Source organism: Phacochoerus africanus, chromosome 16 (genome assembly GCF_016906955.1).
Source record: "Phacochoerus africanus isolate WHEZ1 chromosome 16, ROS_Pafr_v1, whole genome shotgun sequence".
NCBI classification, from domain to species: domain Eukaryota; kingdom Metazoa; phylum Chordata; class Mammalia; order Artiodactyla; family Suidae; genus Phacochoerus; species Phacochoerus africanus.
Window position 1 is genome coordinate 4,967,543 of NC_062559.1, and position 26,647 is coordinate 4,994,189.

General features: G+C 48.2%; 1 protein-coding gene across 1 annotated transcript; it reads right to left on the reverse strand.

Annotated features, from left to right (window-relative positions):
* Positions 1–20,305: 20,305 nt before the first annotated feature.
* Positions 20,306–23,481, reverse strand: CCT8L2 (chaperonin containing TCP1 subunit 8 like 2). The gene has a single exon (XM_047763397.1). It carries the CDS (start codon positions 22,077–22,079, stop codon positions 20,439–20,441), a length of 1,641 nt encoding a protein of 546 aa, XP_047619353.1. The 5' UTR covers positions 22,080–23,481; the 3' UTR covers positions 20,306–20,438.
* Between the last annotated feature and the right edge of the window lie 3,166 nt (positions 23,482–26,647).

Here is a 26,647-nt window from a genome sequence, read left to right on the forward strand (position 1 = left end):
CGCTTGGAGTTTCCATTATGGCACAGTGGAAACCAACCCGAGTGGTATCCATGAGGATGCGGGTTTGATCCCTGATCTTGCTCAGTGGAGGATCTGGCGTTGCCCTGAGCTGTGGTGTAGGTCCCAGACGCGGCTCGGATCTGGCGTTGCTGTGGCTGTGGTGTAGGCTGGCAGCTTGAGCTTCAATTCGACCTCTAACCTGGGAACTTCCATGTGCTGCCCTAAAAAGAAAAAATAGAATAAATAAATAAACAAACAGAAAGGGTCTGTATCCAAGAGCCCCGCAGGGTCCTGCTCAGTTTCAAGAGGGGGCAGAGCAACACCTTTTGGCCTCTCGGGGTCCTGAGAACCTCTTCTGCCTGTGTAATGATCGTGAGTAAAGTCAGTCATGGCCAAAAAAAATCAGTTTTGCTGAAGGCTGACCTGGGTGCAGCCACAAAAAGCACCAAGAAGGATGACAGGATCTTATCCATGTGCCATCCAAAGGCCCTTCGTGCCTATTTCTCTGGGACTCCAGATAACAAGGCTGAGGGGCAGTGGTGGCTCATATTGACATAGACATTTTATTTGTCTGGATTAAATTTGTTGTAAGATTTAAAAACCATGGAGCGGAGATCCTGTCGTAGCTCAGCAGAAATGCATCTGACTAGTAACCATGACGACGCAGGTTCGATCCCTGGCCTTGCTCAGCAGCTTAAGGATCCAGCATTGCCATGAGCTGTGGTGTAGGTTGGATCTGGCATTGCTGTGGCTGTGATGTAGGCCAGTGGCTACAGCTCCGATTGGACTCCTAGCCTGGGAACCTCCGTATGCCACAGGCGCAGCCCTAAAAAGACAAAAATTAATAATCAAAAAAAAATTTTTTTACTACTACTAAAAACTATGGAGGTCCCTGGTGGCTCAGGGGGTTAAGATCCAGCATTGTCACTGCTGTAGCTTGGGTCACTGCTGCTGTGGTAAGGGTTCAATCCCTGGGCTAGGAACTTCCACATGCCATGGGTGCTGCCCCCCACACCCAAAAAAGGACAGTAATCCTATGGGATCAGGACCCTACTCTATGACCTCATTTCACCTTAGTTACTTCCCAAAGGCCTTTTCTGCAGATACAGTCACACTGGGGGTTAGGGCTTCAGCATACAAATTTGGGTGGAGGTAATTCAGTGCATAGCATCATTTAAGCTTTCTGTGCCTCAGGGCTTCTGTAAAATATAATTCTTATGAAGCCTAAATAAAATGAACTACAGTAGAAGATAAAGTCAAAGTTGACCCAGTGTCTTTCGTTTATGTTGGTTGATTACCTTCAAGTTGATACTCACCAACACAGCTGCCAAACCAGCAAGTTGGTTTTTTTGTTTTGTTTTGCTTTACTTCTAAAGGTTTGCTTTGTCCAACTGAGCAATTTAACATTGAAACAAGGAGGAGATTGTTGCTTGCACATGCAGGTTTTTTCTACCAAGGCAAAATATGGAGCCGTTAATTATTCATTTTAGGAGTTCCCGTCTTGGCTCAGTGGTTAACGAATCCGACTAGGAACCATGAGGTTGCAGGTTCACTCCCTGGCGTCGCTCAGTGGATTAAGGATCTGACATTGTCATGAGCTGTGGTGTAGGTCACAGATGCAGCTCGGATCCCACGTTGCTGTGGCTCTGGCGTAGGCTGGAAGCTGCAGCTCCGATTAGACCCCTAGCCTGTGAGCCTTCATATGCCGAGGGAGCGGTCCAAGAAAAGGCAAAAAGACAAAAAAAAATTCATTTTATGTATCCTTACCTTTTCCAAAAGAAACTGGAGCCTGCTACCAAATGAAAGAGGGTATTCTTTGGCTCAAAATCATAATTCTAGGAGTTCCCATTGTGGCTTAGCGGTAATGAACCTGACTAGTATGGATGAGGACATGGATTCAATCTCTGGCCTTGTTCAGTGGGTTAAGGATCTGACGTTGCCGGGGCTGTGGTGTAGGCCAGTAGCTGCAGCTCTGATCAACCCTTAGCCCAGGAACTTCCATATGCTGCAGGTGTGGCCCTAAAAAGCCAAAAAAGAAAAGTAATAATAATAATAATTCTCTTACTGCAGAAACAGCCCAGGCAGTTTGGAATTTGCCTTGTTTTTTTTTTTTCACTATACTTGTCCTAATTTTTTTATTTTGTCTCTTTTTAGGCTGTACTCGTGGCATGTGGAAGTTTCCGGGCCAGAGACTGAACCCGCGGCACAGCTGCAGCAACATGGCATCCTCAACTTTCTGGGCTACACTGGAACTTCCTATTTTGCCTTCTTGAACTATGGATTTTTGGAAATCCAGAACCACTACTATTTTTCTTCTATGCTTTTAAATATATTTATAGAATAATCAATTGAAAGTCTAAAACAGTATTTGTAAATATGTTTTTATGTTTTATTTATTTATTTAGTCTTTTTAGGAACTAAAAACCTGCATATGGATGTTCCCAGGCTAGGCGTCCAGTCGGAGCTGTAGCCACCAGCCTACGCCAGAGCCACAGCAATGCCAGATCTGAGCCTGATCTGCAACCTACACCACAGCTCACAGCAATGCTGGATCCTTAACCCACTGAGCAAGCCCAGGGATCGAACCTGCAACCTCATGGTTACTAGTCAGGTTTGTTAACCACTGAGCCATGACGGGAACTCCTTTTTTTTTTTTAATTTTTAAATTTTTAAAAATTTTTTCTTTTTTCTTCAACTAATATGGTACTGTGCCATCTTATTAAAACTTTCATAAAAATCCTGTTATATGAAAGTATGTATTTTATTTAAACTTCACCCCATTGGTGTATCTGGACTCTACCTGAATGTAACTCTCCTGACCTGGTCTGTGTCCTCCTACCAAGAGGCATCAAACACATAATCCATCTGGACACAAACCTGGGGCCTTGTCTAATGTGTCTAGTGTGCCGCTGTTTTCTCTGGGTTAGTTGTTGATTGATTTGTTTTGCTGTCTTTTTAACGCCGCACCCACAGCATATGGAAGTTTCCAGGCTAGGGGGTCGAATCGGAGCCACAGCTGCAGCTGCTGATCTATACCACAGCCACAGCAACACCGGATCCTTAACCCACTAAGCAAGGCCGGGGATTGAACCTTCATCCACACGGTTCATTACTGCTGAGCCGCTGTGTGAACTCCCAGTTGACTTTGATGGCGATCTTGTTGTGGTTGGAGAAGTGGGTGGCAGCTGGTGTCTGTCTCCGCTTATCTGTCCGTAGTGAACTCCACCTGATTTCTCTCACTTCCTGTCATATTTGTTGCCTTAGTCTTGGCTAATTCTCCCCCTTCTCTGCCCTAGAAAGGGAATGTTTCTTGCTGAGGTGAGACGTCCAATGCCAGTAGGAAAGCCCCTTGATGACCTTTTGGGGGGGGGGGGATTTATGTGTGTTTTTAAAGTGAAAAACAGGTCAAACATTTTTTTTTTTCTTTTTAGGGCTGCACCTGTGTCATACGGAAGTTCCTAGGCTAGGGGTCGAATCAGAGCTGCAGCCTACACCACAGCCACAGCAATGCAGGAGCCAAGCCACATCTGTGGCTTGTGGCAATGCCAGATCCTTAGCCCACTGAGTGAGGTGAGGGTTAGAGCCTGCATCCTCACAGGCACTGGTCGGGTTCTTAACCTGTGAAGCCACAATGGCCGAAATCTTAATTTTCTTTCATTGCCATGGTTTTGATTTGGCATGACAGTTTTAATATCTGCGAAAAAAGAAAAGAAAAAAAGGCCTTGGAGTGTTCCTTTTACTCTATGGACCAGGTCTATATGTTTATGATGGGTATTGGTTTTATATAATGTCTTTGATTTCGTTGTCAGTGTAATGCCAGCCTCATAGGATGAGTTAGAAAGTGTTTCTCCCTTAGTTACGTACTGAAGATAGTGTAGGACTAGTATCATTTCTTCAAAAGTTTGATAAAATTTTTTAAAAAGGCATTTGGGTTGCGTCTCAGGAGTAATGAACCCGACTAGTATCTATTTTTTTATTATTTATTTATTAAAAAAATTTTTTTAATCGTTATTTCCCCAACACAATTTTTTTCTCCCACCGTACAGCGGGGTGACCCAGTACACATCCATGTGCACAATTCTTTTTGCTCCCATGATCAGGCTCCATCGTAAGTGACGAGACATTGTTCCCGGTCCCACACAGCAGGGTCTCATTGCTAAACCATTCCAAAGGCAAGAGTTGTTTTGTTTTGTTTTTTAGATTTTTTTTCTGTTATACTTGATTAACATTGTTGTGTCAATTTCTGCTGGACAGCAAAAGGACCCATTCATTCATATATATACGTATATATATATATTCATATACATATACACACACGCATTCTTTTCCTCACATTATCCTCCATCATGCTCCGTCGCAAGTGACTAGATATGGATCCCTGTGCTAGACAGCAGGATCTCATTGCTTACCCACTCCCAACGCAAGGGTTTGCATCTACCAACCCCAAACTCCCAGTCCATCCCACTCCCTCCCCCTCCCCCTTGGAAATCACAAGTCTGTTCTCCAAGTCCATGACTTTGTTTCTTTTCTGTGGAAGGATTCATTTGTGCCACGTATTAGATTCCAGATATAAGTGATATCATATGGTTATTTGCCTTTGTCTTTCTGACTTACTTCACTTAGTATGAGAGTCTCTAGTTCCATCCATATAGCTGCAAATGGCATTATTTTGTTCCTTTTTGTGGCTGAGTAGTATTCCATTGTGTATATGTACCACATCTTCTTAATCCATTCATCTGTCAATGGACATTTAGGATGATTCCATGTCTTGGCTATTGTGAATAGGGCTGCAGTGAACATAGGGGTGCATGTATCTTTTTCAGTGAAAGTTTTGTCTGGATATACGCCCAAGAGTGGGATTGCAGGGTCATATGGTCATTCTATATTTAGTTTTCTGAGGCATCTCTGTGCTGTTTTCTATAGTGATTGTACCAATTTACATTCCCCCCAATAGTGTACCTTTTTTCTCCACACCCTCTCCAGCATTTGTTTTCTCACTGTTTTTGTTTTTTAGCTTTTCAGTGTCACACCCATGGCATATGGAGGTTCTCAGGCTAAGGATCGAGTTAGAGCTGTGGCTGCTGGCCTACACCACAGCTCACAGCAACACCAGATCCTTAACCCACTGAGAGGGGCCAGGATACTAGTCAGATTCCGCTGAGCCACTGGGGGAACTGCACCAGCATCTGTTAGTTATTGACTTGTCAGTGATGGACATTATGACCAGTGTGAAGTGGTACCTTTGTAGGTTGTGTTGGTGTTGTTGTTTTTGTCTTTTTGCCTTTTCTAGGGCCGCTCCCATAGCACAGGGAGGTTCCCAGGCTAGGGGTCCAATCGGAGCTGTAGCCACCAGCCTACGCCAGAGCCACAGTAACGCGGAATCTGAGCCACGTCTGCAACCTACACCACAGCTCACGGCAACACCGGATCCTTCACCCACTGAGCAAGGCCAGGGATTGAACCTGCAACCTCATGGTTCCGAGTCGGATTCGTTAACCACTGAGCCTCAACGGGAACTCCACCTCATAGTTTTGATTTGCATTTCTTTAATAATTAGTGATGTTGAGCATTTTTTTCATGTGCCTCTTGGCCATCTGTGTATATCTTCTTTGGAGAAATGTCTGTTCAGGTCTTCTGCCCAATTGTCAGTTGGGTTGTTGGTTTTTGGTTGTTGACCAACTAGTATCCATGAGGATGCAGTTTTGATCCCTGGCCTTGCTCAGTGGGTTAAGGATCTGGCATTACCGTGAGCTGTGGTGTAGGTCGAAGACGTGGCTCGGATCCCCAGTTGCTGTGGCTGTGGCCATCAGCTGCAGCTCCAATTCAACCCCTAGCCTAAGAACCTTCATATGCCACAGGCCCAGCCTTAAAAAGAAAAAAATTTAAGAAAAGAAGAAGAAGAAAAGAAAGCTGAGATAGCAACTAGGAGACTGAAATGTAATAGTGTGACAGTTCAGGTCGTTGCTCAACAAATGTCAAGACATCGTCGTCATGATCATTTACCGTGATTCTGTAACCCTTTGGGGGACCCCTTCTTGGACAGTCCTTCACAATTGACTATAATTCCTAGGTTCTACTAGCTAAGAATTTCAGGGAGATTCATTTGTAAGGGGAAAGCATAGCACAAAGAAATTATTTCCATTTTTAATTAAAATGTTAAATAGGAGTTCATGCCGTGGTGCATCAGGATTGGGTGCTATCTCTGGAGCACTGGGGCACAGGATCAATCCCCAGCCCAGCACAATGGGTTAAGGATCCAGCATTGCTACAGCTGTAGTGTAGTTCACAACTGTGTGGCTTGAATCTGATCCCTAGCCCAGGAACTCCATATGCCACAAGGCAGCCCAAAAATAAAAATAAAATCAAATGTTAACCTGACACAATCCAACCTTTCCCTGTGCCAAGGGTCAGATAATTGCAATATGGGAGACGTACAGTTGTCATATATAATTCTACTAACTTGCCATTTCTGAGCTCATTATATTTACTTAGGATAAAACAATGGATTTCCCATTGGGGCTCAGCAGTAATGAACCAGCTAGTATCCATGAGGAAGAGGGTTCAATCCCTGGCCTCGATCAGTAGGTTAAGGATCTGGCCTTGCCATGAGCTGTGGTGTAGGTCACAGATGGGGCTTGGATCCTGCATTGCTGTGGCTGTGGTGTAGGCAGGCAGCCGCAGCTCCGGTTTGACCCCTAGCCTGGAAACTTGCATATACTTCAGATGCAGCCCTAAAAAGACAAAAACAAAACAAAACAAACCCCCTCCCCCAAACCCTGAGATCATCGCTTCCTAAGTCAAACTACTCTGTGAAGACCTTCACACTTTGATATAACCGAGGGCAGCTATTCCAAACATTCATTCCACCAGTGGTTAGGCAGCCAATATAAATGGCTGCATTGAGCCCAGCATATAGCGTGTACACCCTGTCTAAAGGGGGCAGCAGCTAGTCAGCTATAGCAGCGTGTAGCCAGGCAAAAAATGAGCCATATTTGTCATTTTCAAGAGAAGTTACAATTCTGTATTTTTATCTGTGTTTTTTAAATCTTGGAGACGAATTTTAAAATTTTAAACATTGTGAGAGGGAAACAGAACACATCTGCAAACCACAGGTTTGCAACCTTTCTCACTCAAGGGGTATTTGCTTCCCATTCACAGAATCTTTTACCTCCTTGGGTCCAAGCTCAATTTCCAACCACATCGCCTGGGCTGAGCTGCCTCAAGGATGTCTCTTCCCACCCTCATCTCCAAAAGAAGCAAAGAGGTTTCCTGCTCTTCCTTCTCCTCCAAGAAGTGCACTACCAACTGAGAAATAGAACCGTGCCAAGACATTTTGGTAGGGAATTATAAAAATCCTCCTTACAGGAGGGGATTATACATGAAGTGTTTAGGCAAAACAGCAACTCCATTTATAAAGGTAATTAATTTCCCAAGTCTATTCCAAAAGTACTTGCTAGCAAGGGGTATTACAGAAGAAATAATTAAGACAGTATGTTTCTAATTTTCATATTCGAGGAGAGAAATGTAAGGAGTTAGCTTTCTTGTGAAACTGGAAGTTAAAAAAAGATGTGACACGTCATATCAAAAGACTCATATTAAGAAATGCTGGGAGTTCCTGTCATGGCTCAGCGGTTAATGAATCTGACTTGTATCCATGAGGATGCAGGTTCAATCCCTGGCCTCGCCCAGTGGAGTAAGGATCTGGCATTGCCGTGAGCTGTGGTGAGCTGTGGTGTAGGTCGAATACGTGGCTCAGATCCCAAATTGCTGTGGCTTAGGCTAGCTGCTGCAGCTCCAATTGAACCCCTAGCCTAGGAACTTCCATGTGCCTTGGGTGTGGCCCTAAAAAGACCAAAAAAAAAAAAAAGAAAGAAAAAAAATTGCTGTTTCCAACCATTTGTTAAAGGAGTGAAAATATATCCCCGAGGAGCAAGATGACTCTTTTAGTATGGCACTTTGTTTAAACTTTAAAATCTCTAGTTTTACTTATTAATGTAATACACTATAATGTAATATCTAGTGGCTAAATTCCAGCTTGCCAGTTTTGTTTAAGGATATACAATTCATTCTCATGTATTGAGTGTTGACTTTCTGGTATTGACAATTTTGTGATTCATTTGTTGAAAAAAAAAATCATGGCTTTATTGTCTTCTTAGTGTTAACATTAAAAGTATGACCCCCCCCCCAAAAAAAAACCTCTACATTTGAATGGGAATTTAAAAAATACTTTTTAAGTAAGAAAAGATATTACTTTTTTTTTTTTTTTTGTAACTGCAGTGTGGGCTGAGAGCTTCTAACATTGGGTTGTCAACTGGTCAAAAAAAAAAAAACTATTCCCTTTGGGAAATTAACTGGCAATAAGATATTAGCTTATAATGAAACATAAAATGTCTTTTATGTTTTTTTAGATTTTAATTTCTATAAAAAAAGATGGGATGTGTATCCCAACCTTTTACTGATAATCTATATTATAGAATAGTAAATATGGTAGTTCTTCAAACTAATTAAAGGCATGTTGAACTTGAAGGACATTTTACTTTTTTTTTCCCCATTTTATCCAGTTTTCTTTCTTGATGACCATGTTTCTGGTAAATGTGAAAAATGTGCATCTGTAATTCTGTACAGAGATGACATGGTATATTGTTTTCTTCCCAGTGTGGTAGCTAACATGCATATAATTAAAGGCTGAACTTTAAAAGGATATAAAATTCTTTACTCATGAAATGTGCATTTGGTGAAGTAATAAAAATGAGCACAATGCTTTGCATATAAACACATGCAAATGTTTGAACCCAATGCTTGTATATATTCAAGAAATATTTGTTTAAAGAAACGCTTTTTGAATGAAAATGAAATCTTTTTTTCTTCATTCCATTTCACAGCAATCTTGCAAAGAAACACTTCAAATAATTACTATGTCAAGATTTTCAATTTAGCGTTCAAATTTTTAAGTTTTAATCTACATTTTACCCTTAGCTTTTACAGTTTCGAAAGAGTAGAGGGGTTGGTCATTGTTGCTTAAAACAATGCCATCACCTTGTTCTGGAGAAAAATTAACATAAATTGAATGGCCAAGTAGTGAAAATTAAACAGAGCATTACTGTCTATTCAATGCAAAAACCCTAAGCAAATTTGCATTGAGAAATATAATGAACGGAATCTGTACATTAACATATCTATTGCTTAATTAGATTGTGCATCAACATCCATTTTGAAGACCTTAACAAGACGGATATGGCTCTATTATGGGTCCATATTGAAAAGAAATGGACTTAGGGTCTAAGCAGTAGAAATACAAGGGCTCAAATCCTACATGACGTTGGAGCAAAGTCATAATCCCCGGCCTTAGGCTAATGCTGACTTCTGATGGAGGCTTTTATTTCATTTCATTCACTTGGAAACAACTATAGACAACTACGTGCCCAAGCTTAAGCTGGTGGAAGTGTCTGAACTACGACCAGGGCTGGGAAGGAGGGAAAGCGGGTCCCCCGCCACCCGTCCCGCTGCAGCGACACAAAGCGCGTCCTCCGCCCTCCCAGCCCCGGCCGCCCGTCGGCTAGTGCGGCCTGCCGTTCGCTGCCTGGCGCGAGAGGCCAGGTCCTCTCCCGGGAGAAACAGGTGACCCGGGAGGCCGGGACGCGGCGCGTAGGGCCGGCCCTACTCCGCGTATGTCGTCGGGGCCGGCGCGCGTAACCGCCTGCGTTGCCCACGGCCCCGATCGCCGCCCGCCAGGGGCCCGGACGGGATCCGGAGGGACGGTTCTCGTCCCGGCGGCTCGCGCGGGATCCCTCCGCCGTCCGCGGGTTCTTCCGCGCCAAGTAGTGCGCGGCCGGCCGGCTTCCGCAGACGCGGGCCCGCGGGACCAGTCCACTACTCTCGTGAGCGCGCGGCGTGAGGACCGCCGTGGGTGCAGAGAGTTTTCAACTCTGAAGGGCCGTTCGAAAGATACACATTCTCAACTGCGAAGCCGCGGTGGGTCCAGCTGTCATGAAGACAACGTGCGGACGAGCTTCTGGGAGCAGCGTCGGCCGTAGGGCCGGGGAGGCAGGTGTCCCGGCCGCCCGCCCCGCCCCCACCGCCGGCAGGAAGAGGAAGCAGCCGGGCCGGGCCCCGCGGGCCACCCGGCGGGCCTCGCGGGGCGGGGGTGCCCTAGCTCGGGGAGGCGCGTGACCTAGTTCGTCCCGAAGTGGATTTGACAGGTTGTCAGCCGGGCTCCCCGCCCCCATCGCCTTCCGGGTCCGTCTCCCCCGGAGCAGGCCCGAACGGCCGCCAGCTCTCCCTGGCTCAGCCTCCCATTGGCCCTGGCGCCCCGCCTCCGTTCCTGGCCCGGGTTCCCATTGGCTTCGAGCCTTGCGGAGCGTCGTCCCCGCCCCTGCTCCCTTCCTATTGGCCCTGGAGCCACCTGGTGCCCCGCCCCGCCCAGGCTAATCCTCCCATTGGCCTCGCGCCCGCCTCCCCGCCCCTACCCCACCTCCCCCGCGCGGCCCCTCTCCGGGACCCGAGCCCTGGCAGGCCCCCTCGGCTCGCGGTTCCTGCGGGCGTCCTCAGTTGCCGGCCTTTCTCCGCCCCTTCCCGAGTCCTACTCCTGTCTCTTGCCTCTCCACTCCCAGTATTTGCTTGTCTCCCCTACGTCCATCTCCCCGCCCTGCTTCTGTCGCTCCAGGAGCCTGATCCCCGAGCCTGGCAGCACCCCGCGTCCCCTGCCCCGCCTACTTCTGGGGCTCCCAGTCCATCGCTGCCCGCACGGTTGCCTGCAGCCCTTTTCCTCCTCTTTGCGTCACTTCGCATTTTCCTTTCTTCCCTGAAATCGCTGCCTTCCCCAGGTTTCCTCCTGGGGTCCAATCCGTGAGGTCTTCACCGCTCCCCCTTTCCCCGCCCCACTCCACCCTTCCACTCCTCCCCTCCTCCCAGCCTTCGCCGCCGTCCTACCCGGTCTCCCTGAACTCAGTAATCCGGAGAGGCAGGGATAAACACGATAAATATCAACGTTAAGATGGTTATGGCTTTGCATTTTTGAAACGGAAAATGAACTGGAACGCCCAGACCAACCCAGCCCTTGGATCGAGATTGAGTTCTTAAAGGACCATGTGAGCCTGTAATGACAAACTTGATTAGCCCAGCAATATAATCAGTTCTTTTTACCTGCGGAATCTACTCTTGCTGTCGATTGTTTATGCAATATTGTTATTCTAACAGTTTAAGTTTTGTGTGTGTCTTTATGCTAGTTTTGTAAACTGCTTTTGACTCTAAGGACAAATTGATCGATAAAGCCGAGGGAGCTAATCCTTACACAAGTCTTTCAGCTTCAAACAGGAGAAACCCTTGATTACTCACATGAGGAGACTTGGAAACCTTTTCCAGTGTTATTAAATTGGGCGATCTCAAACTTAAACCCCCGTCAGACCCTAGAGGTCCTTTAGGAGACTCCATTATGTGTCATTAATATCTGTGGAAGCATGGCAGACTGCTGTTTGCAGCGTCATTCCGAGCTGTCACAGGGGTTCTTTACAAAAGCTCCTGCAATGGTCTCTCTTTTTTTTGTTGTTTGTTCGGTTTGTTTTTTGTATTGTTTTGTTTTGTTTTGTTTTTTGCTTTTTTATGGCTGAAGCTGCAGCATACAGAGGTTCCTAGGCTAGGGGTCCAATTGGAGCTACAGCTGCCAGCCTATGCCACAGCCACAGCAATGCAGCATCCAAGCCGAGGCTTTGACCTGCACCACGGCTCACAGCAATGCCAGATCCTTAACTCACTGAGAGAGGCCAGGAATCAAACCCGAATCCTCGTGGATCCTAGTAAGATTTGTTCCTACTGAGCCATGACAGGAAGTCCCCGCAATGGCCTCTTCTGCCTTAAATGATCCTGGCAGCTTCTCCAGCCCCTGGTCGCTGCACCCCAAGCACGGTACCCGCCAAGTGTTTCTGGCCACATGGCTTTTGTACAGGCTGCTGTTTCCTGACCTGTGTGGACCATCTGTTCTTCAGACTTCTCATGTCACCATACAGGGCATTTCTGATTCTATATCTGAAGTAGGATCCCTCCAGGAGTTCTTTTGTGGCACAGTGGATTTAGGATCCAGCGTTGTCCCTTTAGGGGCTTGGGTTGCTGCTCTGGCAGGGGTTTGACCCCTGGCCTGGGAACTTCCACATGCCGTGGGCACAGCCAAAAAAATAAATAAATGAATTTTATTTTTATTTTTTTTAATATTTAAAATTTTAAAAATTTTGTTTGTTTGTTTGCTGTTTCTTTGGGCCGCTCCCACGGCATATGGAGGTTCCCAGGCTAGGGGTCCAATCGGAGCTGTAGCCATTGGCCTACGCCAGAGCCACAGCAACGCGGGATCCGAGCCGCGTCTGCAACCTACACCACAGCTCACGGCAACGCTGGAGCGTTAACCCACTGAGCAAGGCCAGGGACCGAACCCGCAACCTCATGGTTCCTAGTCGGATTCATTAACCACTGCGCCACCACGGGAACTCCTGAATTTTATTTTTAAGTAAAGTAGGACTCCTCCTGCCTGACCAGTTATTCTCTGTCATTTCACCCTGTTATTTCCTTCAGAGCATGAGCACAGTCTGAAATGATCTTATTTATTTACTTGGTATGACCTGCTCCCCTTCCCCTCCCCTCCACCATGAAGAATGAGCTTCTTCGAGTTCCCATTGTGGCTCAGCGGGTTAAGTAGCCAGCACTACCATGAGCTGTGGTGTAGTGTAAGTCACAGATGCAGCTCAGATCCTGCATTGTTGTAGCTGTGGTGTAGGCCGGCAGCTGTAGCTCCAATTCATCCCCTAGCCTGGGAACCTCCATATGCCTCGGGCGAGGCTCCCCCCACCCCCCGAAGAAAACCTCCTGGACACAGGGGCCTTTTCTGTGCATTTTCTGAGCTGTATCTCCAGGGTACAGAGTGGGCACTTGATAAATCCATGATGACTAAATGTGAATGACACATTCCCTGTGATCAAATGGACTAACCAAGCTGTCCTTCACAGCTGGTTCTGCCAGAATTGTATAGACACACCTATACGTAAGCGAGTTAGAAAACTAGGCATTCTCTTGGCAAATATCCTCTTGAATTTCTTTCTTTCTTTCTTTCTTTCTTTCTTTCTTTCTTCTTTCTTTCTTCTTTCTTTCTTTCTTTCTTTCTTTCTTTCTTTCTTTCTTTCTTTCTTTCTTTCTTTCTTTCTTTCTTTCTTTTAGGGCCACACCCAAGGCATATGGAAGTTCCCAGGCTAGGGGTCCAATCAGAGCTACAGCTGCCACAGCCAAAGCCACGCCAGATCCAAGCCACGTCTTCAACCTACGCCACAGCTCAGGGCAACGCCAGATCTTTAATCCACTGAGCAAGGCCAGGGATCGAACCTGCGTCCTCATAGATACTAGTCAGATTCATTTCCACTGCATCACAACGGGAACTCCACCTCTTGTGTTTCTTTGATTTGGGTGCTTTATTTCTGGCTGTTTGGGGAGGAGAGTGAGAAACAAGACCTGTTGCTCCAAGGCCACCCTTCTGCCTACCTCCTCTTCAGCTTTTCACAGCCTGTGCCTGCCTTGCCCTCACTCTGACCCCCGGTAGGCAGAGACTTGTGGGGCGCTTTCTTCCTCCAGGGCAGTCTTGGAGGGGCTTTGCTAGGCTGAGAGCTAGGGTGGGGGAGGGAAGGAGTTCCCCTCGCTCGGCTGGGGCCCTGTCACAGGTTCAGGCAGGAAAGCAGAAGAGAAGGAAACCCCTTCTCCTTTTCCCTTTCTTCCCCTACTGGGTTTGTTTGGCAGCGAAGCCTCTGTTTGGATCTCTGTACGGGTGCGGTCTTTACCTGCAGAGGCCCAAAGAACCTCAGGTCAGTTGCTGGAAAGCTGAAATCTGGTTCTAACTGCCTGAAACAGGCAGTGTGTGCCTAGCAAAGTCTAGTAACTCCCTGGTTCTCAGTGACCTCCTCCGCCTTTGCCTCTGTTACTTGCTCAGAGTTTTAGAGATATAGACATCCTATAGATTTTAGCTGCTAGAGATGGTCAGGCCCCCCCCCCCCCCATGGATCCTGAGGCTTCCCCTCGGGGCACAGAGAGGCTGCTGGTGCAATAAAGCCAGAGCCTCCTAATTTACTTTCAGTAGGAGAGAGTGCACTTCCCGTCCTGTGTTCCAGGCCAGAATCCTCCAGTTCCCCCTGCTTGGACCACTTAGACCAGTGACTCTGGCCAGGAGAATGGAAAGCTGATCAGGTTAAACCAACCAGAGGAGACCCTTAGAGCAAAGGTGGGGTCAGCTCCTGATAAGTGCGTGTGGAACTGAAATCTAAATACTTTTAGGTAGGGGGCACGTAAGCGGGAGGAGGGATGCTGGGTATTCGGCACTGGCACAGGGCAAGGCAAGCAGGGACAGCTGGTAGATGCTGGCCGTTGCTGTTGTCAGCAGAGGCAGCACGGTGTCGGGGAATGAGCCTGGCAACCAGAGGCCTTCATCTCAGATGGATTTCAGACAAACTGTGGAAGTAGTTCCGTTTTAGAAGTGGAAGAGGACTTGGAGGCCATGGAGTTCAAGCCTTCGTCGGGCAGACTTGGAGGCTGACACCCTTGAGATTGATCTGGGTCTCAGTTTCTTCACCGAAGTGGGGCTGATAATACCAGTCCTGGCCGCACAGACAGTAACTATGTGGATCAGATGAGGTGATGTTTCTACTGAGGGCTTAGCAAAGTAACAACAGTACTGTTCTTAGGTGAGGTATCTTATTTTTCTTTTTTTCATATATATATATATATATATATATTTTTTTTTATTTTGTTGTTGTTGTTGTTGCTGCTATTTCTTGGGCCTCTCCCGCGGCATATGGAGGTTCCCAGGCTAGGGGTCTGTAATTGGAGCTGTATCCGCCGGCCTACACCAGAGCCACAGCAACGCGGGATTCGAGCCGCGTCTGCAACCTACACCCCAGCTCATGGCAACGCCGGATCCTTAACCCACTGAGCAAGGGCAGGGACCGAACCTGCAACCTCATGGTTCCTAGTCGGATTCGTTAACCACTGCGCCACAACGGGAACTCCCCTTATTTTTCTTTTTAATGTAGTAGTAATGCCTTACTAAGAGGAGGAAAGAGCACTTGCAAAGGATAAGCTTCCTTGGCTTGAAAAAATGAAAACAAACTCGCAAAAGAGGAAGGGGTGTGTGCGTGTGCATGTGTGTGTGCGTGTGTGTGTTGTTCCTAGGAGAGGTGGGGAAGGTGTAAGGCTATAGTTCAGGCGTGGCCCTGCTGTCCCCTTAGGGAGTGGCGTAGGGAGTGGCTCTTAGGGTGGGAGGCTGGGTGTGGCAGCTGGTTATAAATTGAAGTTATCTCTCCTTGAATGACTTTTGAGAAGGGAAGGGTCACCCACTTGGGAGGGCAAATCTAGTGCCTGGGTGGAGGCAGCCTGTTTCAAAGTAATCTTCTATTTCTGTCTGCCCATCCCTGTATGAGTCCAGGTCCTCTGCAAAACAGATGCCAATGCAGGACGGTCACCTAGAGGTTTATAGCAGGAAATAGCAGCGGGGAGAAAGAGGAGATCCAGTGGGGCCCGAGAGCAGACCTGGGAAGGGGAGGCGGAGTGGCCAAGTGAGTGGGTGGGTCACTAGTGCAGCTTTGAGATGGCTTTGGCCAGACTGGCCAGAGGGCTGGAACCCAAGGTCCCTTCTGAGGAGCCTGCTAGCGGAGTCCAAGGATGGTGGCCAAGGCACTCGGCCAGGTGCTCTCCCTGCAGCAGATCTGAGCGCCACACCGTCCCTAGAGGCTTCAAAACTGCTTCATTCATTCATTCACTCATTCGCTCAGCCCACTGATCATCTACAAGTGTCCTGGGCTGGTGGCTGCAGCTGTGGAAGCCTGTGACCCTATCTTTCATCTACTTTCTAGTGGGGTTTTTTCCTGTCTTTCTTTCTCTCTCTCTCTCTTTTTTTAAGGTCTGCTCCCACAGCACATGGAAGTTCCTAAGCTAGGGGTCGAATCAGAGCTATAGCTGCCAGCCTACACCACAGCCACAGCAACATGGGATCCGAGCCACGTCTGTGACCACCACAGCTCACGGCAATGCCGGATCCCCGACCCCTGGCGCCAGGCCAGAGATTAAACCCGCAAATTCATGGTTTCTAGGTTGATTCATTTCCGCGGCACCGCTACAGGAACGCCCTCCTTTCTGGTGTTTGTAACTGGCAAGTTTGCCTGATCAAGATTTCTTGCCTGTTGGAGTTCCCGTCGTGGCGCAGTGGTTAACGAATCCGACTAGGAACCATGAGGTTGCGGGTTCAATCCCTGGCCTTGCTCAGTGGGTTGAGGATCCGGTGTTGCCGTGAGCTGTGGTGTAGGTTGCAGACTCAGCTGGGATCCAGTGTCGCTGTGGTGTAGGCTGGTGGCTACAGCTCCAATTCAACCCCTAACCTTGGAACCTCCATATGCCATGGGAAGCGGCCCTAGAAAAGGCAAAAAAAAAAAAAGATTCCTTGCCTGTTGGCCAAGTTATATTCTGGTATCTGGGTAGTTCTTAACCCTGGGTTAGCACTTAATAAACATTCAAACTCTCATAATATATCCAATCGTACCCCACCATTACTTGAAATATAAATAGCTATATTTCCTTCTAGAACTCTCCACTGTTCACGGTGCAGAATGCGAGGACATTTTAACTCTAAGGGCTTCTAGACTTCTGATCTTCTTTCCTTGCTCTCCGATTGCCAGATAACTCAGAGCCCGACAACACGGTGTCACTAAACTAGGATTGGGGAATAGAAGAACAGATGAGTCCAGCAGCTGCAAGTTTCACAGAGAATGTACCCTAGAAATGGTCATTCCTGAAATTCGGCTGCTTCTGGAGCTGAAGAGAGCACATACTGGAAGAGAAATATGTAGCCAAGTCCTTAGGCCTTTGGAGAACTTGAGACCCTGGGTCCTAGGAGAGCTTGATCCTAGAACCTTGGAAGCAGGCTCTGGATCCAGTAAAATTAAAGTCAAATTCTGGCCAATTTCTCCATAGTTAGTAGGAGAAAAGGCACAAGGTGATGTCTGAGTGATACATTTTGACACTTAAACATAAGCTTAATAATGTTAAGAGGATACCTGATTCCCAGGTGTAATCAAAAGAGAGTAACTGGGATGGTAGCTTAGATCAGTGCTTTTCAGACTTTAATATGCACCTTGGTCACCTGGGGATCTTGTTTGTGTTTTTTTTAGGGCGGCACCTGCAGCACACGGAAGTTCTTAGGCTAGGCGTCAAATAGGTGTTGCAGCTGCAGGCCTACACCCCCGCTCAGGGCAACACCGGATCCTTAACCTACTGAGCGAGGCCAGGGGTTGGACCCACATCCTCCTGGATGCTAGTTGGGTTCTTAACATGCTGAGCCACAACAGGAGCTCCTAGAGGTCTTGTAAAAGTGAAAATTCTGACAAAGTAGGTTGTTGGCTGCGGGTGGGGGAGGTGGATGAGATTCTGCTTTTTTAACACGCTGTCAGTGATGCTGCTCCTGCTGGTTCATGGGTCACACGCCACGTAGCTAGAGCGTGGGCTGTGGGATCGCAGATGCCCCTGCACCGATGCTAAAAGGAACTCTGACACTTTCGGCTCCCCCTTCTGGTTCCCTTCCCTAAGCCCTGTCTACTAGCTGCTCAAAGTAGTCACCTTGACCGCGATATAACCTTCCCTTCTGGAGCAGCTAATGCTCTTTTCTTTGGAGGTGGGGAGGGCGTACCCATGAGATGAGAAGTTCCTGGCCAGGGATCGAATCCATGCCACTGCAGCAACAATGCCAGCTCCTTAACACCTAGGCCACCAGGGAACTCGGAGCTTGTGCTCTTTAGATAACAAGAAGGGGAAGCCGACTCTGGCTCACTCAAGGAGATTTGTCTGATGATACGTAGCTGTTCACAGAACTGAAGAGCTGACCAACCGGTCACGGGACAGATGGGAACCCATGTGATTCAGCGGCCTTCTTAGCAAAAGCTCCAGGACCCCCCAGCTTTCCCGTAAGACTGAATTCTCTGGGTCTTCAGGTTTCGATTTGGGGTCAGGGAAAAAGAGATGGTGATGTTGCTGTGTGTTTTCTCCCCGATACATTATCAAAATCCCTCATGGATCAAATAGGACATTTAGGCGTTCCCATCGTGGCGCAGGGGTTAGCGAATCCGACTAGGAACCGTGAGGTTGCCGGTTCGATCCCTGGCCTCACTCCGTGGGTTAAGGATCTGGCGTTGCTGTGACCTGTGGTGTAGGCCGGGAGCTACAGCTCCAATTCGATCCCTGGCCTGGTAACTTCATATACCGTGATGCAGCCCCAAAAGTAAATAAATTAAAAAATAAATAAAAAAACACTAATTGTAAATCTTCAAAAGGCCATCTTGAGACATGCTTTCTCTATAATCATACGGAGTTATAACTCTGAAAACATCACAGCAGAGGACTTTAGGGCAATAAAATAAAGAATAAGAGCATGGGCTTTTCTCTTCTATTTACAATGTAACTTTGGCCAATTACTTAATTTCTCTGAAGCTTAACTGTGTCTCCTGCAACTGAGAGATAACAAGTTTCTTTCTCATACATTTGTTTTGATGATTAAAAACAATTTATACAAAGTGCTTTTGAACTGCTTTAAAAAGTTAACTGTCTCTATCGCCATCACTCTGACTGTGGAATTTGAGACTCTGTGAGAACAATATGGAACCGGAGGGCAGGAGAGAAATATGAAAGCACTTAGCTACATTCACAAAAATATAACAAGACAAAATAAGGAGAGACACCGTAATAATGAGTATAGTTCTATACATTTTAATTGGCCATCCTTGGTCCACTAACCTCTTTTCAGGATTTCACTTCCAGGTTTCAAAGAATCTTTGCAAATCTGTTTTGTTTTGCAATATGCCTGCTATAACACAATTGTTTTTTCTTCTTCTTTTTTTTAGAGCCTCACACACCAGCATATGGAAGTTCCCAGGCTAGGGGTTGAAGCAGAGCTATAGCTGCCACCCTCGCCACAGCCACAGCGATGCCAGATCTCCGACACGCTGAGGGAGGCCAGGGGTCGAACCCACATCCTCATGGATACTAGTCGGATTTGTTTCTGCTGCACCACAATGGGAACTCCCAAGACAACTGTTTCTTTTTTTCTTTTTCTTTTTTGTCTTTTGTCCTTTTACGGCAGCACCCTTGGCATATGGAGGTTCCCAGGCTAGGGGGTCTAATCAGAGCTATAGCTGCCGCCCACAGCCACAGCCACAGCCACAGCAACGCCAGATCCAAGGCGCTTCTATGACCTACACCACAGCTCATGGCAATGCCGGATCCTTAACCCACTGAGTGAGGCCAAGGATCGAACCTGCAACCTTGTGGTTCCTAGTCAGATTTCCACTGAGTCCGGATGGAAACTCCAAATCAATTGTTTCTTGAGTCTGGTTCTCTCTCCAAATGCTTAAAATTTATTTGTTTTGATTCTAAGAGACCACTGCTTCCCATCACCTCAATTCTGCCCTTCCGTTCTGTAACTTAGGTGGGCCAGGGATCAAACCCATGTCACAGCAGTGACCCAAGCCACTACCATGACAGCACCGGATCCTAAACCTGATGAGCCACAAGAAAACTGCTTTCCTTCTTTTTTTTTTTTTTAGGGTTGCACATGCAGGATATGGAAGTTCCCAGGCTAGGGGTTGAATTGGAGCTACAGTTGCCGGCCTACACCACAGCTACAGCAACACAGGATCCCAGCCCCATCTGCAACCTATGCCACAGCTCACGGCAGTGCTGGATTCTTAACCCACTGAGCGAGGGCAGGGATCGAACCCACATCTTCATGGATGCTAGTCGGGTGCCTAAAATGCTGAGCCACCACAGGAACGTCTTTATATTTACTTTTTGCCTTAAAATACTGTTCCCTTCTTTTTCCAAATAATCATGACAGGAGTGATTGGTCAGTCCTTTAAGCTGGAACTGATGTGTTCAGTTTGCTAAAGTGACATTAGACAGTCACACGCATTAGAATTTATGCAGGAACACTCGAATAGTTGGGAAGAGGGGAGGTAGTTCCTGGTGGTCTAGTGGTTAGGACTTGGCACTTTTGCTGCTGTGGTCCTGGGGTTCAATCCCTGATCTGGGAACTGTGATCCCACATCAAGCTGCTTTAGACAACAAGAGTCAGGAAGAAATAACTGCGCTTTTTGCATCCGCTAAGTCTAGCTTCTCAATGAAAACATCTGTAATAGAAATGAATTCTCCTATTCTTGGAGGAAAGGAACAGGATACGATGGAGAGAAACAGGAAATGATAAAGTCAAGGATCCAAAAGAAGGAAATCAATGGAAAAAACCTTATGGTTCTTTACGTTGTGTTTATCTAAAGAAAGGACTCAAACAGCACCAAACATGGAGTTCGCTAAGGCAAACACTGGTTTTCGGGGTGAGTCGGCCCTCCTTGGCAATTCCAGTTGATTGAGGATGTTGCCAGTTATTTCTTCCAAGGACTTATTTTTTTCACAGGAGATGGGCGTTCCTTTGGCTTCTCAGCATCAGGATTCAAGTCCTGCTGGGGCGTGGGGCATTTCTTGGCGACTACAATGTCATCAACGGCCAGGAGCTGGAGCACCACATCAGCCGCAGCTCGAAGTCCTTGGGCCTTGGCTATTAGGGTGTCCCACACCTGCTCCTGGGCCACATCTATTGTGCCTTCGACTCCCACTCCCATCAGGAAGTTCCCAGCTTGGTGCGCTCCGTTCATCTCTGCCATCACGTCAGAGGCAGCTAAGCCTGCGTTCTCTGCCAAGGTTTTGGGCAAAGACTTCAGGGCCTGGGCAAATGCCAGGAAGGCGGGACCACTGGGCCCTTCCAGTTTGGTTCCCTTCTCTGAGAGCATTTTCGCCAGAGCCATCTCTGTGGCCCCAGCCCCCGGAAGCAGTCTGGGATCTTGGCACAACTGGAAATAGGCGTCAATGCCATGGTAAACAGCCTGCTCCGCCCTCCGGAGCCCCTCAGCGGTGGCCCCCCTGAGGACCAGGGTGAGGGCAGGGGTGCCTGGACTTTCCCACTCAAATACCACAGCCAGCCCTTCTCCCAGCTCCTGCCCATACACCCTCTGACACTTCCCTGGCTGCAGCGGCGGAAGCAGGTAAGGCATCAGGGGTGTGCCGAACACCTCGCTCAGGTACACCATCTCGCGCCGGGACTTCACCTGGATCACCATGAGGCCGAGCTGGTCAGCCTGCGTGAGCGCCTCCTCGTCAATGTCGCCCCAAACCACCACCACGTTAATGGACGCAGCTGCCAGCTGGCCCACCTGCTTTTCTATCAGCCGCTCGCTGCCTTTCGGGAGTTTGGTCAGGTCCGCCGGACTAGAGAGGAGCGCGGTGGCCGGTGCGATGGGGCGGGCAGGCCCGAAGGCGCAAGCCAAGAGGGCCACCCTGGCGCCCCTCTGCACCATGGTCACCTGGCCGCAGGGCTTGCCGGGCAGGGCCAGGCCGGGCAGCAGGCACGAGTCCTCCAGCCGCGCCCCTGGCAGCGCGCACACGCCCACGCGCTCCGGCCGGAAGGCGCCGTCCAGCTCCCGCGTGGCCGAGCACGCATGCGCCACCATCTTGGTCAAGCGGTCCCCCTGCGCCAGCGTGTGCGTGGTCATCACCGAGTGCAGCGCCCAGAACGGGTCTTCCAGGGGCCCCAGGGACCGGATGGCCAGGGAAGGCAGCAGGGCCAGGGTCTCGGCGGCCGCGGCGGCGTAGGCCTCCCGGAGCTGGGCGCGCGGCAGGCCGGCCCGCAGCAGGTCCTCCGCCTGCGCCAGCAGGGCCTGGGCCAGGAGCACCACGAAGGCCGCGCCGTCGCCGCTCTGCTCCGCCTGGCCCTGGGCCGCCTCCCGGAGCAGCCGGGCGGCCGGGTGCTCCAGCTGCAGCGCGCGGAGGATGGCCGTGGCATACCCCGTGAAGACCGTCTCCCCTTTGGCGGTGACCAGGAGCTTCTGCAGCCCCTGGGGGCCGTAGCAGGGCCGCAGGACTGTAGCCAACGCCTGCGCCGCGGCCAGGCTGCTCAGCAGGTGCTTCTCCTCCACCTGAGTCCCCAGCCGCTCCGGCAGCTGTGGCGCAGGAGGGGCTCTGCTGCCCATCGGCTGCGGGGAGCCTGGGCCCACCGGGCGGCAGACACGCTCTAGAACAGCAGCGAGGTGCCCAGGACAGCGATCACTGAAGCCACTCAAGGGGGGAGTCGAAAATGCCAAATACCCATCAACTGGTATCTGGAGAAGGAGGCTCTCCGGCCCGGGTGCAAGAATGATCTGCTGAGAGCTCAGCCCTAAAACCACCCACCAAACTGACCTGAAAAGAAACGGAGCCCTTGGGGCCTCTGGGGCTTGGTAGCTGTTACAGATCTTATCTTGATTAAGTCACAGAGTGGCACATGGAATCAGGGCGGGGAATGAGGTCACAGAGGGATGGGCCATGAGTTGGGAGGCCCTGGGGCCCTGCCTGGTTGTCCAGCAGAGGAGGGACATAAGGACCGAAGCGCTGGTGGGGGTGGGGTGGCAGAGCTTCATTTAAACTTTAAAGACAAGGAAGAGGAAATCAGGTGAAAACACCCATCCACTTCACATTCCCGAAGAAGCTGTAGTGCCTGTGCTCCTTGGTGAGTTTTGGGTTTTTTGAGAGGGAAACTCATTTACTTTCTTGTGTGGTGCTCTGTAATCCTAGCCATGTTTGGTTACTTGCTGCTTCAGCCTCTTTGGCCGCCTTATCTGTTTGTGATGCTCATCGGGTTCCTGAAGGTGTTTGTCTTTCAGGTTGCAGGCGCGTGAGGCTGCACAGAGGGTGACAGCTCCTCCCAATGACAGTGATGTCACTGAGCTGGCAAAGGTGGGTCAAGACAAGGGATAGAAGGAGGCTGACAGCCAGCAGACAGTGATAGACACGGATGCAGAGGAGTGAAAACAAATGACCTGAAAGGCAGTAAACCAGAGGGCGAGGGACTGGGGCCCTCCCATCCTGACCCTCAGCCCTTAGACTTTGAGTTCCTTCCTTGCATCCACCTCTCCTCACCTGGCACCTCCTGGAGCAGTGATGGCTTCTTTTTCAGTTGAACAAATACTTATGAGCACTCGCTCTGTTCTGTGGACTGGGGACACAAAGATGGCAGGAACATGAGACCAGCGAGGGAAAGAGATTGGTACCAAATGAGTCCGGCTTCCTTAGGTTTTAGGCAGAGCATCTGTTGGAAATGATGACTACACCTATTAATGGGGTTCCTTGGTGGCCTTGTCACTGCTGTGGCTCTGGTTCAATCCATGGCCTGGGAAATTCCAAATGCTATGGGCATGGCCAAGAAAGGAAAAAAATGAGAAAAGATTAGCGGGAAGATAGCAAAAGCAAAACCATTCATTGCCATTTGGAAAAATCTTTTTACTTTGACTAGTGGAAGATGCATTTAAGGAAAAAAAAAAAGGAGCCCTGAACCTGATCACACCCGTCAGGGGTCATGATAGTGGTGAGCACTGTTTTATTATTTCCATGGATGAGGACATAGCGAGAGAGAAAAGGAAAAGAGGGAGTTCCCACTGTGTCGCAGAGCAAACAAATCTGACCAGCATTCATGAGGATGCAGGTTCAATCCCTAGCCTCGCTCAGTGGGTTAAGGATCCCGCATTGCTGTGGTTATGGCGCAGGCCGCCAGCTGCAGCTCCGATTGGATCCCTAGCCTGGGAACCTCCATATGCCGCACTTGTGGCCCTAAAAAAGCAAAAAAGCAAAAAAAAAAAAAAAAAAGGAAAAAGTATATCACAGTGAAAGTTAAATATAATTAAGACTGAAAAGGAGATAAATTTGGAGAAAAAACTTTTCTTTGAAATAAATAGCTTGATTGCATTTGTAAAAATGATAGCTATTCATTATACAACTTAAAAGGAAAAATACAAAGAATGTCAGTGTCATTTGGAATCCCACCCCCGGAGACATTGCGTTTTGATGAACGTTTTTACTTTACCCATATATGAATATGATTATTTTTTTCTTTTTATGACCGCACCTTCCCAGGCTAGGGGTTGAACTGTAGCCGGAGCTGCCAGCCTACACCACAGCCATAACCACAGCAATGCAGGATCCAAACAGCATCTGTGGCCTACACTGCAGCTTTCAGCAACACTGGGTCCTTAACCCACTGAGCGAGGCCAGGGATTGAACTTGAATCCTCATGGATACTAGTCAGGTTCTTAAGCCACTGAGCCACAGTGGGAACTCCCATATGTGCATACATAGTTTGTTGTGGATTTCACCCGATTTTACATAAGTGGTTATATAATACTAATTGTATTGTCTGTGATAATTTCCTCCCCAACATTATCTTGGCTGAGAAATGTTTGTAAGGAGATATTGTATTGTCTTCGAACTTTTTTGTTGCTGTTGTTGTTCCATGCCTGGGGCATGTGGAAGTTCCTGGGCCACGGATCCAAGCCGAGCTGTTGCAGTGACAATGCCTGGTCCTTAACCTGTTGCACCACAAGGGAACTCCTGACTCTTTTTGATTTTAGACTCCATTAGAAAAGTGTATGATCCTCCACACCCAGGCTTCTTAAAGCCAGTGACACTGAGAAGAGGGTCCCAGAACATGAATGTTGGTTATAGGTGGGCAAAGATAACTTGCCTGTTTCTTTATAGAAATATAAAATGTAACAACCGACACAAAATATAGCAAAGTATGCATGTATACATGGCCTATAATGATACAGTTTCTTTTTTAAACATAAGCATGCCAGTAAGGGATATCTTAGCTCTTTTTCTTAAACCTAACACATGGTTTCTCATTTATTTCACTTATTCCACAACTCTTTATTGAGCCACTGCTGATAGAAGATGAATAAGGCAGGAGTTTCCATTGTGGCGCAGTGGAAACAAATCCGACTAGGAACCATGAGGTTGAGGGTTCAATCCCTGCCCTCGCTCAGTGAGTTAAGGATCTGGTGTTGCCATGAGGCAGTGGTGTAGCCCGCAGATGTGGCTTGGATCCTGCATTGCTGTGGTTGTAGTGTAGGCTGGCAGCTGTAGCTCCGATTCAATCCCTAGCCTGGGGACCTCCAAATGTCACACCCACGGCCCTAAAAAGAAAAAAAAAAAAAAAAAAAAAGCAAGTGAATAAGGCAGACAGCTGTGGTCTCCAGGGGGTTCGGGAATCAGAAAACCAATCAAACAGTTCATTACGGGCCGGGCCGTGCTAGCTGTGATGACGACAAGACAGCACAGGCATTATAAGAGCCTCCAGGGACAAAACGCCTTCGTCATGGGGAGAATGGTGGTCAGGGTGAGGTAGAGCCTCAAGAGAGATGCAGGGGACATAAAGAAGTGGCAATTGGCCCAAGTAAAAGGGGGTTGGGACACCCTGGTGAGGTTTGTAGTGGCTGGAGCTCCTGGGGTGGAGAGAAGGGGCTGCGAGGTGGCAAGGACTCTCCAGGACTGGTGAGCCATGCCAAGGGATTTAGACTTCAACCTGAAAGGTGATGAATGGGACTATGTTTCTTCCCACTGTAAAAATATTTAATTTTCAGAATTCCCTGGTGGTTCCCGCAGGTTCAGTCCCTGGCCCAGGAACTTCCTCATGCTCCAGTCATGCCCCCCCCCCCCCAATTGGAAAAAAAAAAAAAAAGATTTAGAAGTTCCTACTGTGGCACAATGGAATTGGCGGTGTTTTGGGAGCACTGGGATGAAGGTTCCCATCCCTGGCCCGGCATGGTGGGTTTAGGATCCAGTGTTGCCACAGCTGTGGCTTAGGTCACAGCTGCAGCTTGGATATGATCCCTGGCATGGGAACCCCATGTGCTGTGGAGTTGGCCAAAAAAAAAAAAAAGATTTAATTTTCGTTGTGAAATCCTTACATTCAATTACACAGGACAGGGGAAAGTGAGGATCTAATCACTGTCTTGGAGCCTTTAAAGGCAGTCAATTCATAAAACACCCCAAACAGTAAATTTTAGACTATTTTTTCCCTTCTTTATTACTCAATGAATTTATTCCATTTATAGTTGTACAGTGATCATCACAATCCAATTTTATAGGATTTCCATCCCACAACCCCAGCCCATCCCCCCACCCCCCAAACTGTTTTTTTTTTTTTTTTTTGCTATTTCTTTGGGCCGCTCCGGCAGCATATGGAGGTTCCCAGGCTAGGGGTTGAATCGGAGCTGTAGCCATTGGCCTACGCCAGAGCCACAGCAACGCAGGATCTGAGCCGCGTCTGCAACCTACACCACAGTTCACGGCAACGCCGGATCGTTAACCCACTGAGCAAGGGCAGGGACTGAACCTGCAACCTCATGGTTCCTAGTCGGATTCGTTAACCACTGCGTCACGACGGGAACTCCCATAAGTTTTTTAAAGTCTGTGAGTCAGTATCTGCTCTGCAAAGAAGTTCACTCTGTTCTTTTTGAAGATTCCAACTGTCAGTGAAAGCATTTGCTGTTGGTGTCTCCTTGTCTGACTTCACTTAGTATAATGGTTTCTAGGTTCATCCATGTTGCTACAAATGCTGGTATTTTGTTCCTTTTAATGGCTGAGTAATATTCCATTGTGTATATGCACCACATCTTCTGGATCCACTCCTCTGTCGATGGACATTTAGGTTGTTTCCATGTCTTGGCTGTTGCAAACAGTGCTGCCGTGAACATCGGAGTACATGTGTCTCTGCGAGTCCTGGTTT

Coding starts and splice junctions, on each gene's coding strand:
- CCT8L2 (XM_047763397.1), bottom strand. CDS start 22,079: ATGGGCAGCAGAGCCCCTCCTGCGCCACAGCTGCCGGAGCGGCTGGGG.